Source organism: Macaca thibetana, chromosome X, assembly GCF_024542745.1.
Source record: "Macaca thibetana thibetana isolate TM-01 chromosome X, ASM2454274v1, whole genome shotgun sequence".
Classification (NCBI taxonomy): Eukaryota; Metazoa; Chordata; class Mammalia; order Primates; family Cercopithecidae; genus Macaca; species Macaca thibetana.
Genome location: NC_065598.1, coordinates 61,798,723 through 61,816,490, shown reverse-complemented (window position 1 = coordinate 61,816,490; position 17,768 = coordinate 61,798,723). Strand labels below are relative to the sequence as shown.

Sequence of the window (17,768 nt, the reverse complement as noted above, 5' to 3'; positions counted from 1 at the left end):
GATCTGCCCATCTCGGCCTCCCAAAGTGTTGGGATTACAGGGGTGAGCCACCAGGCCCGGCCTATAACTTTGTGAATAGACTAAAATTCACTGAATTATGCACTTTGAAAGTGTGGAATTTGTAATATGTGAATTTCATCTTAATGTTAAAAAATTACAATTAAAAAAGAAAGTAAAAGATGCCATGAGATTTATCAAATAGAGAATATTAATAAAGAGGTGTAAATTGTTTTTTTAAAATAACCAAATGGAAATTCTAGGATTAAGAAAAGTTCTTCATGCTGAAAGAAAGTGATTCTAGACAGCAATTCAAATCCACACATAGAAACAAAGAGCAGTAGTAAAGTTATTTACGGAATAAAAGACAGTATAAATTCATGTTTTTCTCTGTTCTCCTTAACTGATTTAAAAGACAATTGTATAAAGCAATATGTATACTGTTGGGTCTATACCATATAGAAATGTCATATATTTGACAGTTATAGCTCAAAGGAGGTAGACGAGAGCAAATTTATATTAAAGAAACAAAATATAATGAAATCCACGAATATATACTTGCTTTCCTCTTTTTCTTCATTTCTTTAATAGACTTGAAATTGTATAAAGTAATAATTATAACAATATATTATTGCATTTGTGACATATATGTTATATATATATGTGTGTGTGTATATATCTCCCAGTGTGTGTGTATATATCTCCCAGTGTGTGTGTATATATATATATGTATATACATACACACACACACACACATAACAATAATAGTGCAAAAAGGGGAGATAATAGAGCCATGTGTTTCTTTATCTCACCAGAATTAAGTTTGTATAAGTTGAAGGTGATTTTCACAAGTTAAGATGTATATGGTAAGCCCTAGAGCAACCATTAACAAAATAACAACAACAACAACAACAAAAAAGCAGAAAACACTAAATAAATTAAAGTGTTGCATTAGGAAATACTTACTGCAAAAGAAAGCAATAAAGGAGGAACAGAGGAACAAAACATGGGCTCCAAGATCAGAAGAAATAATTCAGAAGAAGAAATAATTCTGGATTTTCAAGTTTCAAGAGTGGATGTTAGCAAAGACCCTTTGGGCCTGCATTGATTGCAAAAAAAAACAAAAACAAAAACAAAAAAAAACCACACACACACACACACACAGCTCAGCAAATTCCTAACAGACAATACTTGGGCAGGGTTTTACTTTGCAAAGATATTGCATTTGTAAGGAGCAGTTTATGGAGCTGTCTTTATTTTGGATATTTTGCCACAAGCCCATTTCTATTTGTGTGAGACTAAATTCTGCCACTGGTAATAAGACCCTTACCTTACCTTCTCAGAAATGTAGACCATTGAACAGTTTTTCACTTATCCAGAAAAGTGGCATCTGAACTACCCTGCTGCCAAGTTGTTCTATTTACGTAGACCCAAAACTCACTAAAAATACCCCTAACCAGGATGAGGAAGAAAGTTGTACTGACAGAGAAAGACAAGACAAGGGACTCAAGCTAAACTAGAAGTTTTCCTGGAGAGGTCAATGGATATGTAAAAACAGTGGGTGGAACTGACACTTCCTAAACCCCTCTGACAAGATCCAAACCAAGGGCTGTGAGAAAAATTAAGTTATTCTGGGATTGGAAGACTTTCAGCTATGGGTGGGCAAGCTGGCTGGGACACAGAAAACAAGAGGTTAAAATAACAATGTCTTTTGACAGCAAATTCTACCACAGGACAGGTCTGCAATTTCACATGGTTATAAATGATCTGAAGAGCCAGGTAATGCATTTAGTGAAATTGAGTTTCCAATTCATACAGCAAGTATTCATGTGGAACCTATGTACTAAGCTTGGTCTAGCAGTGGAAGATTTTGTGATGAAAAAGACATTGTCCCTCTTCGGAGGGATTATATAATCAGGTTGAGATGACATAATGTAGATTCACACATGAAGAGTGCCACTCAGTGTCATTTCATTCATGAGCTGAAGCCAGGGGAGCAGACAATATGGTACATTAGTGAGGAGGGGAGGCTGGACAGGAGGTTTCTGAGGGAAAGCAAGACTAAAGCTGGTCCTAAAAGATTAGATGTTGGGACTTTGGGGACTCAGGGGGAAAGAATGGGAAGGGGGTGAGGGATAAAGGACCACAAATTGGGTTCAGTATATACTATGCTTGGGAGATGAGTGCACCAAAATCTCACAAATCACCACTAAAGAACTTACTCATGTAACCAAACACCACCTGTTCCCCCAAAAACCTATGGAAATAAGAATTTAAAAACATTTACAAAATAAATTTTAAAAAAGATTATATGTTGGAATTCAGAAAGAAAGAGGAAGATCATCCCAACTAGAGAAAGCCGCGCATTCCTAGGGAGGAGCCATTAACTCATTCAACAAACATTGAGTACTTACTGTGTCCAGGTAATGTTGGAGAATACAGCTATGAGCAAAAAAGTCCCTGCCTTTGTGAAGGTTATATTCTAGATGGACAGATGGGTAATAAACAATAAGAAATAGATAAATTAGATCATTTCAGTTAGTGAGAAATATTATGAAAAAATAAAACAGGATAATGGAATAGAGAATGAATTCAAATCATGGTTTGCCCTTTTATTAGCTGTGTAACTTTAGGAATGCTGTTTAACTTTTTTGTGTCTTAGTGTCCTTCCTCATCTATAATATGGTGCAATAACAGTATTTATCTTGTAGGAGCATAGCAAGGGTGATTTAATTTATACAAAAGGGCTTAGAACAGTATCTGGCACATTGTAAGCCATATATGTTAGCTATTATAGGTGTGTATGTGAGTTGGGAAGTGGGGACTAATTTAGATAGGGTGACAAAGGACTACCTCTGTGAGCTGGGACCTGAATGATGAGGAGCCGGTAATGGGAAATTCTCTGGCAAGAACATTCCAGACAATGGGGCAGTTAAAGGCCTGATACTTGGATGAGCTTAAGATCTTACTGGAAAAGAAATAAGGACAATGTGGCTGAAGCATAGTAAGCCAGAGAAGGGTGCTAAGAGGTGAAACGAAATCAGAGGTGAGCAAGGGCCAGATTACCTAGAGCCTGGAAGGTAATAGCACAGATTCGAATTTCATTCTGAGTGTGATTAAAGAAAAAAACCCACAGGAGGTTTAAAGTAAGGGAGTGACGTAACCTAATTTACACTTGTAAAAGGTCTCTCTGGCTACTGTGTGAAGAATGGACTGTAGGAGAGCAAAAGTGGAGGCAGAGAGACCTGTTGGGAAGTCATTTCAATTGTCCTGACCAGAGGTAATAATGGCTCAGATTAGGTGATTTATTGGAGGAAGTAAAAAGTAGTTGTGTTTGGAGTCACATATGAAAGTAGACTGGATAGACTGGGCTCAGTGGCTCACACCTGTAATCCCAGCACTTTGGGAGGACAAGGTGGGCGCATCACTTGATGTCAGGAGTTGAAAACCAGGCTGGTCAATATGTCAAAACTCCGTCTCTACTAAAAATACAAAAATTAACCAGGAGTGATGGTGCATGCCTGTAGTCCCGGCTACTTGGGAGGCTGAGGCGGAAAAATCACTTGAGGACAGGAGGTGGAGTTTGCAGTGAGCCGAGATCATGCTGCTGCACACCAGCCTGGGCAACAGAGTGAAAGTCCGTATGGAAAAAAATAAAAATAAAATAAAGAAAGAAAGAAGATTGGACAGGTCTTACTACCGATGGACTGGTTCTAGGAGTAAGAAAAGAGGAATGATGGTGCCTGATTTGGGGGCCTGAGTAACTGGGTAAATGGTGGTATCATTTACTGAAGTGAGGAAGATTGAGGGAGGAAAGGATTTGGGAAGAAAATCAAGAGTTCTGCTTCGACTGAGTAAACTTTAAGAATTGTATTAGATATGCAGGTGGAGGTTTCAAGAGAGCAGTTAGTTGTCCAAATTGAACTTGGAGAGAGTTAGGGACTAGAGAGATAAACATGGGAGTCATGAGTACATAGGCCATAATTAGTCACTGAACTGGTGAAATCACTTGTGCCTTGCAGAGAATGTGAGACCAACTCACGTAGGAATGGAGAAGCTGAGCAAAGAAGGTGAGAGAAGAGTAGAAGTTTCTGACAAGTTACTGGCAGCAGAGGATAGAAAGTTGACTGGAGATCTAGTGACGAGGCCACTCACTGGAGGCAACGGTCCCAGCAGCAGAAGAGAAGTAGATGTGGCATTAAAAAGCTATTTGCAGGATGAAAGGCAGGAGATTGGGCATAGGGACTGAGCTAGGGAAAGAAAATTGTCAAGAAAAAATATCCAAGTTCTTATTCTGGAAAAAGGTGTGGATAGTGGCGCCACCAAGTGAGAGAGAGACATAAGAAGATGAGCCGAGTGGAATAAGAATAAAAATAATATATTTGTTATTCTGAATTTGAAGCTCCAGGAAACATTTAAATCTTGCCTCTGTCACTCCAAGCTATGTGACTTTGGGCAAGTACTTATCGTTTCTGTGCCTTAGTTTCCTTATCTGTAAAAATCGCCCTTGCCTCAGAGATACTGTGAAGATATGTGGTAATAACTGTAAAGCATGCTGAACAGTGTCTAGCATAGAGTAAGTATTTAATAAATGCTAATTACAATTATTATTATAAGGAACGTCGTTATGAGAAAGTCTGGAATTTTGAGGGATGCCAGGTCTACTATGCCTGGAATGCAAAGTGCTGTGGGGAGATAGATGATGACGGATAGTGGAAGATAAGACAAGTCAAATAGTGAAGAGCCTTTTAATGGCAAAAACAGCAATAACTTTTGCACCAACTTAATAGATTTTTATGGAGACTTCATTATGTAGGCATCATTGATTAAACTATTGGTCATTGGCTATCAAGTTGACCTTAAGCCCCTCTTCCCTCCCTGGAGGTTAAAGTCCCAACCTTCTTTTCATGCTTTGTCTTTCTGGTGACCAGCCCCACACTGAAGTTATTAGTCAATCATTAGCATACAAAAAGACAGCAGTTTGGAGATCCCAAGGACTTTAGGAGTGGTATGCCAGGAAATGGGAGGATGACCAAATATATATATTTCACAATATCACAGTAGTCCATTTATTTTTATTGCTGAGCAATACCCCATTTATGAATATACAATTGTTTTGTTCATTCTCCTGTTGATGAAAGTCTGGCTAGTTTCCAGATTGGGCACTATTGCAAATAGTATTGCTATGTCTTTTGGTGGACATAAGCACTCATTGCTCTTGGATATACACCCAGCACCTTTACCCCTTAGTTTTTAATTTTTTTGAAGTCTTTGTAGATTCACATACAGTTGTAAGAAATAATACAGAGAGATCCCATGTACGATTTACTCATGTTCTCCCAGTGGTATCATCTTGTAAATTAGCCTTCAATATCACAACCAAAATTTTAACATTGATATAGTCAAGACACTAGATATCACAAGGACCCCTCCTGTTTCTCTCTCATAGCCATATCCATTTCTCACATGCTCTCCATCCCCTGCCTTGTTCTTTAACTGCAGCAACCAATAATTTGTTCCCTTCTCCATTTCTATAATATTGTCATTTCAAGAATAAGGATTTTCAAGAAATAGGGAAATGGAGAATAATGCTATAGTGGCTTAAAACAGAACAAATTGATTACTTTGTAGTTCTGGAGGTCAGATTGTCAGAGGCATTTGAGCCAGAGCTACTTCATCTAGAATAGGGGCTGGATAAAAAAAAAGGCTGAGACCTACTGGGCTGCATTCCCAGGAGGTTAGGCATTTTTAGTCACAGGATGAGATAGGAAGTCAACAGAAGATACAGGTCACAAAGACCCTGCTGATAAAACAGGATGCGGTAAAGAAGCCAGCAAAAACCCACCAAAACCAAAATGGCAATGAAAGTGACCTCTAGTTGTCCTCACTGCTTATCATACACTAATTATAATGCATTACCATGCTAAAAGACACTCCTACCAGCACTATGACAGTTTACAAATGCCATGGCAATGTTTGGAAGTCACTCCATATAGTCTAAAAAGCGGAGAGACCCTAAGTTCTGGGGAAATATCTCCCCTTTCCTAGAAAAATCATGAATAATCCACTGCTTGTTTAGCATATAATCAAGAAATAACTACAAGTGTACTCAATCGAGCAGCCCATACCGCTGTTCTGCCTATGGAGTAACCATTCTTTTACTTTCCTGATAAACTTGCTTTCACTTTACTCTATGGACTCACCTCAAATTCTTTTTTGTGCGAGGTCCAAGAACTCTCTCTTGGGGTCTGGATCGAACATCTTTCCAGTAACAAGATGAAAGTCGAAAATGGGCTAAAACTGAGCTAAAACTAAGGTGTCCACAAAGCTGCATTTCTTCTGGAAGCTCTAGGGGAGAATCAATTTCCTTGACTCTCCCATTTTATAGAAGGCACCTGCATTCATTGGTTCATGACCCCTTCCTCCATCTTTAATATCAGCAACACAGCATATTCAAATCTCTCTGAATCTGACACTCTTCCATCTTAATGACTCTTGTGATTATATTGGGCCCACCTGGATAATACAGCACCCTTTCCCTATCTTAAAACCCTTAACCCAATGACATCCCAAGTCCCTTTTGCCATGTAAGGTAACATATTTATAGGTCCCATGGATTAGAACATGGATGTCTTTAGAGGGCCGTTATCTTGCCTGCCACATCCATCTTTCTGGAAGAAGTCTACCTGTTTTCCATTTAAAATAAATAAATAATTACCACACATACAACTCAATATCCAAAAACAGACATCCTCTGGTTGTGGTTGGAAGGGATCTAAAGCTCCTTCACTTCCCAAGGCAACAACAGTTGGGATAATCATTAGCAGAGATTCCTAAGGCCTCCTCCTACACTGATGTTCCAGGGACTTAGAACTATATCTGCTACCTTAGAATTGAAGCTGTGCAAATGTCTCCTCTTCCTAGTATATGTCTGCCCACTCCCAGGACACACTGGAATCATTTAATACACTGGTGCCTGGATCCCAATACTAGAGATTATAATTTGATTTGAGGATATGGTCTGGGCTTTGGAATCTTTAAAGGGTTCTAATGTGCAGACAAGTTTTTGAGCCACTGCCTCAAAGGGTTGTTGTAAGGATTTAAAGCTCACAAAACATACGATAACTGGGACAGGCCTCATGGCCTCCCACCTGTAATCTCAGCACTTTGGGAGGCTGAGGCAGGCAGATCACTTGAGGCCAGGAATTCAAGACCAGCCTGGCCAACATGGTGAAACCCCATCTCTACTAAAAATACAAAAATTAGCCAGGCATGATGGTGTGTGCCTGTAGTGTCCCACCTCCTAGGGAGGCTGAGGCAGGAGGAGAACCACTTGAAGGTTGCAATGAGCCAGGATTGTACCCCTCCACTCCAGACTGGGCAACAGAGTGAGATGAAGGGAAGGGGAGGGGAGGGGAGAAAGAAGAAAAAAAAGAAAAAGAAAGAAAGAAAGAAAGAAAGAAAGAAAGAAAAAGAAAAGAAAGAAAGAAAGAAAGAAAGAAAGAAAGAAAGAAAGAAAGAAAGAAAGAAAGAAAGAAAGAAAGAAAGAAAGAAAGAAAGAAAGAGAGAGAGAGAGAGAGAAGGAAGGAAGGAAGGAAGGAAGGAAGGAAGGAAGGAAGGAAGGAAGGAAGGAAGGAAGGAAGGAAGGAAGGAAGGAAAGAAAGAAAGAGAAAGAAAGAAAGAAAGAAAGAAAGAAAGAAAGAAAGAAAAACAAAGAAAGAAAGAGAAAGAAAGAGAGAGAGAGAAAGGAAGGAAGGAAGGAAGGGAAAGAAAAGAAAGGAAAAGAAAAGAAAGGAAAGAAAGAAAGAAAGAAAAGAAAAAGAAAAGAAAGAAAAAAGAGAACATATGATAACTTACTTTTCCTTGCAAGTGTTGGCTTACCAGGAAGGAAACTGATGAGAGTGCCAGGTCCAGGACAGTTTAGAAGGTTTGTCTGGCCTCAGTTTCCTCATATGCATAATAAGGATAACCATATCTAGGCTACAAAATGTTTTATACATGTTTTATAAACTATAAAGTACTCCCCAATAGCTTTTGTACATACACACACTCTCCACCCTCACTTCACACTCCATTCCCCACTGCCTTCAGAAACAGGACCCAAGGTAGTTTTCCTGACCTTTATTGGCACTACAATATGTGAGAGTAGTAGGAGGTGGGAAAAGCCTGAAGGCCTTCCTGACAAGGAGGCAGGACAAGGCCTGACCACCCCAAGAGAAATCAAGAAATACAAATAAGTATCTCTTAGGTCCCAATGCCAGGCAAGTCCAGGAGCATCACATGGTCAATGCAGGATCCACACCCACAGTAGAAAAGTTGGCCTGGAACTACAGAAAGGGCACAAACTATTAAGTTAGACAGTCCTGTGACCTTGGGAAGTTATTATACTTCTTTGAGTCTATTCTCTCCTGTATAAAATGGGGATAGTCATATCACTCCTCTCCATAGAACTAAGGTATAGATGAAATGAGACCAAAGATAAGACGGTAATATATAGAGTAAATAGAAATTGCAGTGAAATATCTTAGAGCTACCCACTCATACTACAAAGAAAGATTGAGTCACTGTGAAGTCTTCCTAAATTTTATTGGCACTGAAATAGAACATGGATTGAGCATAAACCCCTCCAAAAACAATTTTTAAAAAACCCAAAAAGTACACAAAAAACCCCTGAATACAAAATCTAACCTTTCTCCCCAGCCTCCCTAAGGGTAAGTTACTGACTCTAAGGCAGCTATTAATAGATTGCCCTACAATTCCAGGTTTGAATTTAGCCAATATAGGACATATCACCAAGTGAGTGTCAATAATTCACAGCAATGCACACAAGACTCCTCAAGGTCAGGCACAGAGTCGGGGGTGGTGGACAGGGGAATTGAAGGAGGCTCTAAGCTAGGGGCATTGCATGGTGGGACAGGATGGCCCCTTGAGGACTGAACCCTGGGGAGAAGACAAACAGGAATAATAAAAACAAATAACAAGTACTTTAAGAATGAATTGTATGACCTATAGTGACAGATGACATCACTAATACTGAAAGCTTCTTATATTAATATTTTTGGCAAAATGTCATTTTGTAATATAGTATATGCTTTCCAAGTGTGGGGGTGGTAAAGGAATGAGGCCAAAATGATCCTGCCCCAAGACTAATATCTTCTAATGGTGCATTAGCAAGGAAGGCAGAAATCAGTATTTAGATATCAGTAAAATACATAATACTATAGAAAGAAGAAGAGCACACGTGAGACAGAGAAGGAGGTGGATGCTCCTGGGTTGAGAGCAATGGGTGAGGGTGTGGAAGGAACTAGGCCAGAATACCCAGCAGCTCTCTGGTTTACAGCTCCAAGGGACAGAACAGCTGGTGTCAAGACCTGGGTTAGAGGTTTGTCAAACAGAGGCAGGGCCCAGTCACCACTTTGGAGGGGAGTGATGAGAAGGGGATTTTGGTCACGTGAGAGGGTTGAGTAAACTGGGATCAGGGCACAGACTTCTCTCACCATATTCAGCTTCTTGCACTCACTCCCTAGTTGAGCCTACTGGCATCAAGCTCTAGATGCCAAGCCCGGGATGGCTGTGGAGCAGGAGCTGTGGCCCAAGTAGCTCTGAGAGGGGAAGAGACCTAAAACCCCTGGCAGGGAAAATACTGAAGCTAGGTGTGAACATATCCTCTCTTCACAAGAGTCCTGATAGGGCTGACTGAGCTTTTGGGTACTCACCCCTACTGTTATAGCTGGAGAGGATTTGGGGATTGAAGAAGGAAGGGGCAGATCCTACGAAGTGACCGCAGATCTGGAATAATAAGTAAGGGGTAGCTCTGCCCACAGAGCTCACTTTAGACAGGCCTATACTCCTATAAGGAATTGGGGTAGGATCTTCTACTCAGCCTTGCCAGAACAGAATGGCCTTCTAGTCCGTTTGGTGAAGCCTCTTTTTTTTTTTTTTTTTTTTTTTTTTGAGACGGAGTCTAGCTCTGTTGCCCAGGCTGGAGTGCAATGGCCGGATCTCAGCTCACTGCAAGCCCCGCCTCCCGGGTTCACGCCATTCTCCTGCCTCAGCCTCCCGAGTAGCTGGGAGTACAGGTGCCCGCCACCTCGCCCAGCTAATTTTTTTTGTATTTTAGTAGAGACGGGGTTTCACCGTGTTAGCCAGGATGGTCTCGATCTCCTGAACTCGTGATCCGCCCGTCTCGGCCTCCCAAAGTGCTGGGATTACAGGCTTGAGCCACCGCGCCCGGCCTGGTGAAGCCTCTTGAAGGCACTGTTTCCCCCATCCACCCTGGGGAGAAATTGAGTCCCTAAAGTCAATGACAAGGCTTATTGAGGCTGAGTTTATAACAGGTCCAATCTGGGAGGTAGAAACAAAAATGACTGAACATCTTTTTATCCCTCAGTCATTACAAAGCCTAAATAACTCTAAGCGGGATGGGCACCGGAAGGACAAATTTTAGGTCAGTTGACATCCTGGAGCAGATATCCAAGGTCCTGCCTCATTCCCTAAACTGCGTAATACTCTAACCCTGTAAATCTCAGGACCCTGAAGAAGAAGGCAGTGGTAAGGGAGGGGAGGGGAGCTAGCTTCCAACCTACTCCACACTTGACTCCCATAGGACAACAGTAAGTGTAAGGGTATTTGCAAAATCAAGTGGAAAGTACCTCTGGGCTGGGCAAGTAGGATATTCTAGCAATACAGATTAAATGGAACAGAGAAGAGAAAGGAGGTTCCATTGGCACCATAATGAGCCATTCATTTGCCCAGGGAAGTGGGTGGGGGCTAAGGGGCTAGGTTTGGTCCCATGGCTACACTAAATGCTTGGCATGACTCCAGGGCTGCTCTAGTTAGTGGCTCCAGCACAGTATGAGTTAGGTGAGTTAGGTGTAGGAGTGTGGGGACAAGGAAAAAGGGAGGAGGGGTCCCTAGAGGCTGGGTGCCCATTACATGGACTCAAATTCGTCAATGCGCTGCTTGGTGTTGCCCTGCCGGATCTGGCGCAGGGTCTTGTATTTGTCTCGGCCCAGTCGCATGTTCTCAGCATGGATCATGTCATTGGCAGTCTTCTTGGACTCATCTCGCGCATTGGCCAGCTCCGAAGTGAGGGCCTGTGAGGGTGCACAGGAACACAGAGGTCAATGGCTTTCTCTCATTTTACCTCCTGTTATTTGACCAGACTTCTCTTCTCTTCTGTTTCCTTCTTTCTTCCTCACCCTTTCTCTCTCTATATAAATATTGAGTCATTTCCAACTCTGTTAGAACTGCAGTGGGGCAAGAATATTTAAAAAAAATAAAATAAAACAGACTTAGGGGACCAGCTGATAATGGGTACTCTCTGAGAGTAGAACAACATACCAAAGATTCAGGTGGGAATTTTGTCAGCTAGATATTTTCTTAATGTAAGAGGTGAATGTAGTGAGTGGGAGGTGGGGCAGAGAGAAAATCTCAAAAAGGGAAGAGATAGCCCAAGGTCTGATTAATAAGGGAGAGGTACCTATCCTTAAAGCTGTCACTTAAGAAAGGCTTGGGCTCCCACACAGCACTGGGACAGGATCTTATACCTATCTCCCATGATGGTTAGAGAATACCATGGGCTACTAAATCAATGCATATAGTCTCCTTGACCCTTGGCCCTACTCGGATACCTTCAGATGCTTCTGCACACGCTCATTCTTCTCCGCCTCAGTGGTACGTTCCTCCTCACTGCGGTCCTTGGCCATAGCATCAGCCCGTAGGTCAGCACTAGCTTCTGCCCCATTCTCATCCTGCTCATCCTGCTCATTCTCAGCAGGCTCAGCCACATGAGGTGTACTCATGGCAGTCTTCAGCTCAGCACGGGTCTTCTCCAAGTCTTCCTGTACCATCTGGGCCTGTACAGCGACAGAAGGAGAGAAAGACTTTCAGTGAGACCAGTTAAACTGTGGCATCCTGTATATGCCTAGAATGGTCGGGCAAGAGGCAGGCACCAGGTAGGACAAGACACTTCATCTGCCTGATCCTTAGTTTCTTCAGCCATAAAACAAGAGCAATTGTACCAACTTCCTAAAGGTATTGAAGAACTCCAGTAAGTATTTGAGGAAACCATGAGTACCTTCTCCCATGATGCCTGCTGTAGGAAGTATGAAAGAGGGAGGGAGCCAAAACATAAGGAATCTAAGGAGCTGTAACCTATGCATATGGTACCCATTCCCTCAATGCTTTGTTTTACGCCCTGTGTCTTACCTTCTGCTGCCACTCCACAGCCTCACTCTCCTTCTTCTGTCGGGCCATCTCCAGCTGGGAGATTCGAGCTGTCAGCTCTGCCATTTCCAAGGCCTACGGAAAAATTGGAAGCCTGTGAGAGCTGGGCCTTCTGGTCCTCAGGACCCAGGTGTCTTCAACCCAAGTTCCCCTGGGGGACTAGTAAGGGACCTACTGCTCCACTTGCTTGCTGCCTCAGAGACTCTTTTACCACACCACTTCATTCCAGTCCCATCTTTCCTGACCACCACTTCAAGTCAGAGTTCCCCCACCTAGACTGTAGGCCTCCTGAAGACAAACAATATGCCATCTCTGTCCCTTCCTCATTATCTCTCCCCATGCCCCTCTTGGCAAGTATGCAGCTGGGGCCTCAGTAAAGCTTTGGCCATCACTGGGTCACTTCCTGAAGTGGCAGATCCTTTCCTGATATCCTAGAATGCTCAGGATTCCACTAAGACTCTTCCCAGGACAAGTACAGGAAAGACACTCAAGTGTCACAAGGTGATCTGAACAAGGAAAAAAGCTTATGCACACCTTGGGTAAATCTCCCATGACAGCTTCCTCATGAGAGACAGGTCTTGGTTCCCTATATTCCCACCTCCAACAGTAGAGGGGAAGAGTATATGTCAAGGAGTTTGGACCACAGGTTCTTCACTTCTGTGTCACAGAACCCTTGGAAACTGTGATGAAAGTATTGATGAAAGTATTGATGAAAGTATTGATCCCAAAATGCATAGACACAGTTGCATGTGATTTCAGGGAGCAAAGCTTTCAAACAGAGGCAGAAATGGGTTCTAATCCTTATTTAGCCACAACTGTGTGACCTTTGGTGAATCTCTTCTCTGAGCTCTAATTTCCTTATCTGGGCATATTATCTCATATGAGGTTAATCCCATAGGGTTACTGGGAAGAAGAAATAAGTAAGGAAAAGGGAAATATTTCCAACACAGCAACATACAGCAGGAACTCAAGTATGAGTTCCTTTTGTTCCTTTCTCCTTCCCTTTTCTTTGCCAGGCCAATCAGCTCAGATACCCAAGGGTAAAGAAAATGAACAGAAACTAAGGGTTAGGGAAGATTGCAAAAATTCCTGGGCCACACTAGTGACTTCTCAGCTTGCTTCTGAACTAGTTATTTGCTGGAGGCCCATGGAGTGGTAGCCTGCTCTAAAGAGCCAGCATGTAAGCAAAAGTATCTATAAGTAAGTAGGCAGACAAGGAAGAAAGCTCAGTTCCCAAAACCCCAGTCCATCCTACAGCTTTACCAGCTGTTCCTGAGTCTTTTTCTGGTCCCGGGAGGCCTGCAGCAAGGCCTCCTTGGCCTCTTCAGCTTCTTGACGCTCCTTGGCAAGCTTTTCAGCCTCGCTCTGGGCACGCTTCCGTTCCTGCTCAAGTTCCAGAGCCCTACGGGTCTGTTCTTCCAGTTCTGGGCAGAAAAGGAGGGGAGAAGGCAGTGAAGAGCACAGAGATAAAGATGACACACTAGCTTCCTTCCTGGAAATGATCCACCCCAGGACAAAGCTGGCAGAAAGTTCTGAGTTCTCTTCTTGCCCATTCTTTTTCTAGTCTGTAGCCACACCTGAACTATATTGTCTGTGTGTACAGCTCAGGAAGAAGGTTCTCCAGCTCAGAGTCAGGTCTGGAAAAACCCAATCTCCAAGGTGACTCCAAGCCTCACCTTGCTGAGCCTTCTTAGTCTGTTCCTCAATCTGCTTCAGCCTCTCCATCAGCTCCTCCTTCTCCCGTTCAATCTTCTCTTTCTCTTTTTCTGCCATTTCACGCTTCTTCTTCTCATTTTCCAGCATAGCACTAGGGAAGGAGATAAAATGGATAGAACAGGATAGTAAAGCTCCATAAAAGCCTGGGGAGGCCAGGCATGGTGGCTCACGCCTATAATCCCAGCACTTTGGGAGGCCGAGGCGGGCAGATCATGAGGTCAGGAAATCGAGACCATCCTGGCAAACACGATGAAACCCTGTCTTTACTAAAAATACAAAAAATTAGCTGGGCGTAGTGGCATGCGCCCGTAGCCCTAGCTATTCGGGAGGCTGAGGCAGGAGAATCGCTTGAACCTGGGAGGCGGAGGTTGCAGTGAGCTGAGATTGCACCACTGCACTCCAGCGTGGACAACAGAACAAGACTCCATTTTCAAAAAAAAAAAAAAAAAAAAAGCCTGGGGAATTGCAAGGCTTGCTGCCTCTGGGTCTCTCAACCCAACCTTCTCAACACACTCAGGGATTGTGAGTTTGGGCCACCCTCCCTTAGCTCTATACCTTTGTCCTCATATCACAGCCCCACATAGGCCAGTGTACACGGGGCCCTGTCAATGTGCCCCTGAGTCAGGAATCCTAGCTCTCCCACCAACCCACTGGGTGACCTTAGCTATGTCACTGCTTTGCTCTTGTTCCCCTATCTTGAAAATGGTCCAATAAGACCTGCCCTATATACCTTGTAGGGAGACAAGTTTTGGCTCTCTGCTGGGATGAAGTGCTTCAAGTCCAGTAATCTCTATGGCTAGTGCATCAGTCCTCAGGTCCAAATCTGTCTGCCCTAAAGCCCAGCTCTAGGCTTCTTTTTCCCAGAGTTTGTTACAAATCTGGAATAGGTATTTGCTTTTTCTTGCCCTAGCACCTCTTCCAGGAACCTTCTTATCTCCCTTGGCTAGGTATTCTCCATCTGAGCCCTCAGAATACTTGGCTTACCCTTCTCCCCACCCCTCTTCTATGTTTTTTTCTCCATAGCAATTCTTAACCATCTTATGTACCACATAATTTGCTTATTTATTATGTTTGTCTCCTCCCCACTAGAATGCTAGCTTCACAAAAGCAGAGATTTTTGGTCTTTTCTTATTCATTGCTCAATAAATATTTATTAAGTGAATGAATGGCATGGCGTTTGTACCTTGAGTTATGTATATATTGTTTTCCCTCTCTCTGCTACTAGACTGAGTAGACTGTGAGGTCCTACAGGGCAGGTTCCTGCTAGATCCAGCTCTGTAAAAACTGCCCCTCAAACTTGGTAAATGTTTTCTGAATAAATGTGAACATTGGTGTCTAACCTCTTATCTATGAAGTCCTAGGTTGGCCTCATGTCCTGACTTAGCAGGCTGGGTACCTTTGAGAAGCTTCCTTGCCCCAGCCCTGGCCCCCCACATCAGTGTGCAGCACCTACCGCTCCATCTGCTTCTGGTGCTTCTCCTCCCGGGCCTGTGCCTTCATCTGCTGCACCTCAATGGTGTCAGGCTTGCGACGGCGCATGTATAGTTCATGGTTCCCCATGCACAAAGCCAAGATACGCTTGTTAATCCGCAGCCGGGGAGCATAGAAGACGAAGTCCTGGTGGGAAATCAGCAATCAGAAAGAATTCGGAGGGCCAGGTGAAGGTGATCTTCTGCCTTCTGAAAAGCTAAATCCAAAAGCACTGAAAAGAATGTTTAATCTAACCTCCTGCACTACAGATGGGAAGACTAATTATCAGAGTGGTAAAGTGACTTACCCAGGGTCAGACAGCAGGCAGACCAAAGACTAGAAACCCAGGTTTCTTGACTCTGAAACCCGTGTTCTTCCCACAATTTCTTTCAATCTTTGCTTATGAAAGCATCCTAAATTACTCTTAATCAAGTTGAAGGATTCAAACTTTCTCTGCTAATTAGGGAACATGCTAGGTCTCAGGTGACCTCTTTTGGAAGCCAAATGACCCCTGACAATACGCTGGTGGGTGCAGTATGGGTGACTGGACTGTTTCTACAATCTCCTGAAAGCAAATCCTAGAGCCAGCCCCTTAAATCCTTTTTGGAACAAGGCAGGCTGTAAATACATATATAAATACATAAATCTCCTGATCACTGCTTGTCCTGGTTGTTGTTTTTAAAATGAGCCCTTGATCTCAGCTGGCTTTGTTACTCAACTTTTTCTGATAAAAGTTGAGCACAGTAGCAATAAAAGAAAACACACAAGAAAATCCAGTGAGTTTGAGTTTGCTACTACAAATACCACTGGACCAAAGTCACCAGCTGACGGGCTAACCGCCATCTCCTCTGCCACTGACCACACACTGCTACTGTCTCATATAGCTTGGGGTGCAGTGGAGGGAGCACAGGCTCTCAAAGTCAAATCACCTAGGTACAAATCCCAGTTCTACCATTTTTAGCTGTGTTATCTTGAACAAATCACTCCATCTCTCTAACCTCAGTTTTGTCAACCATAAAATTAGTATGCTACTTACTACCTACCTGACCATGTTGCTGAGGGTTTAAGGAGACAACGTGTAAAGTCCCTAGCAGGGAAAGTTCAGACACCTCAGGGCTGGAGAAGAATGGTTGAGCCTTCATGAAAAGGGTCAGGCGTAGTATTGTCACTGGGCCTTGTTGAACATGAGGTATCCCAGAAAAGGAGATACTCAGCTCAGTTTCCTACCCTACCACAATCACCAGCTGTCTGGTCTTGTTAGCTGCAGGCTACTGAGTGGGTAAGAAGTGTGGCGAGTGTGTTAGAGAAATGAGTGAAGTTAAAGCACTTTTTTGGTCTTGGAATGCTCTGGAGAAAAGTCTGAGAGGGCAGCAGTCAAGTTCTACCAAGAAGTTTGTAGGATCATCTTGGGATTTGTACTTCTCTGGTCACAGCCATTTCTCCATAATAAAAAAAAGAAATCAAGGGCTGGGCATGGTGACTCACACCTGTAATCCCAGCACTTTGGGAGGCCAAGGCAGGCAAATCACCTGAGGTCAGGAGTTCAAGACCAGCCTGGCCAACATGGCGAAGCCTTGTCTCTACTAAAACTACAAAAATTAGCCGGGCACGGTGCCATGCACCTGTAATCCCAGCTACTCGGGAGGCTGAGGTTGTAGTAAGCCAAGATTGTGCCACTGCACTCCAGCCTGGGCGACAGAGCGAGACTCTGTCAAAAAAGGAAGGAAGGGAAGGGAAGGGGAAGGGAGGGAGAGGAGGGGAGGGGAGGGGAAAAGAAAAGAGAAGAGAAGAGAAGAGAAGAGAAGAGAAGAGAAGAGAAAAGAAAAAAGAAAAGAAAAGAAAAGAAAGGAATCAAATATGTGAACAGTGTCCACTTTTCGGGACCCCAGGGGCTTGGAAATACGAGATGCATTTGGTTTCCACCTCAGAATCTCAGGGCGGCAGAGACAACGGCTAAGAAGCAGTACTTAACACTGCCTGTGGCTCTCCCTCATCCACAGTGAGGGAGACAGGTAGCAGAGTAGAATCAGGTACGGGATGTCTGCTGGCCATTTTTGGCATCAACATCTCCCTCCATTCCCAATCTCTATCTGTGCTTCCTCTTCGTGCATGTGTGCACACACATGCACGCGCACACACACACGCACACATACACACACACACAAACCAGCAAAGGAAGAGAAAAATAGAATAGCATGATTGCTCATTATAGAAGGCCTTGGCAAGTACCCGTCTTGGTCAGAGGGAGGAATCACTCACCGGGGCTTTTTTGTCAATGGGCTTGATGACAAATTTCTTATCATTGAAAGAGATGTTCCTGATTTCACTCCAGGGGAAGCCTATCTTGGGAGTTAGTC

The 17,768-nt window shown here is 43.3% G+C and overlaps 1 protein-coding gene across 2 annotated transcripts in view; it reads right to left on the bottom strand.

Moving 5' to 3' along the window:
• Positions 1–8,564: 8,564 nt before the first annotated feature.
• The window catches only part of MSN (moesin), a 75,881-nt gene continuing 66,677 nt past the window's right edge, over positions 8,565–17,768 (bottom strand). For both annotated transcript variants that reach the window (XM_050776922.1, XM_050776923.1), the window contains exons 7-14: positions 17,671–17,767; positions 15,395–15,558; positions 13,902–14,032; positions 13,489–13,649; positions 12,208–12,300; positions 11,631–11,855; positions 10,243–11,093; positions 8,565–9,922 (exon numbers count right to left, since the gene is read on the bottom strand). In XM_050776922.1, coding sequence (XP_050632879.1) covers positions 10,929–11,093; positions 11,631–11,855; positions 12,208–12,300; positions 13,489–13,649; positions 13,902–14,032; positions 15,395–15,558; positions 17,671–17,767 — 1,036 coding nt within the window. In that variant the 3' untranslated portion in view covers positions 8,565–9,922; positions 10,243–10,928. The remainder of the gene's footprint in view (positions 9,923–10,242; positions 11,094–11,630; positions 11,856–12,207; positions 12,301–13,488; positions 13,650–13,901; positions 14,033–15,394; positions 15,559–17,670; position 17,768) is intronic.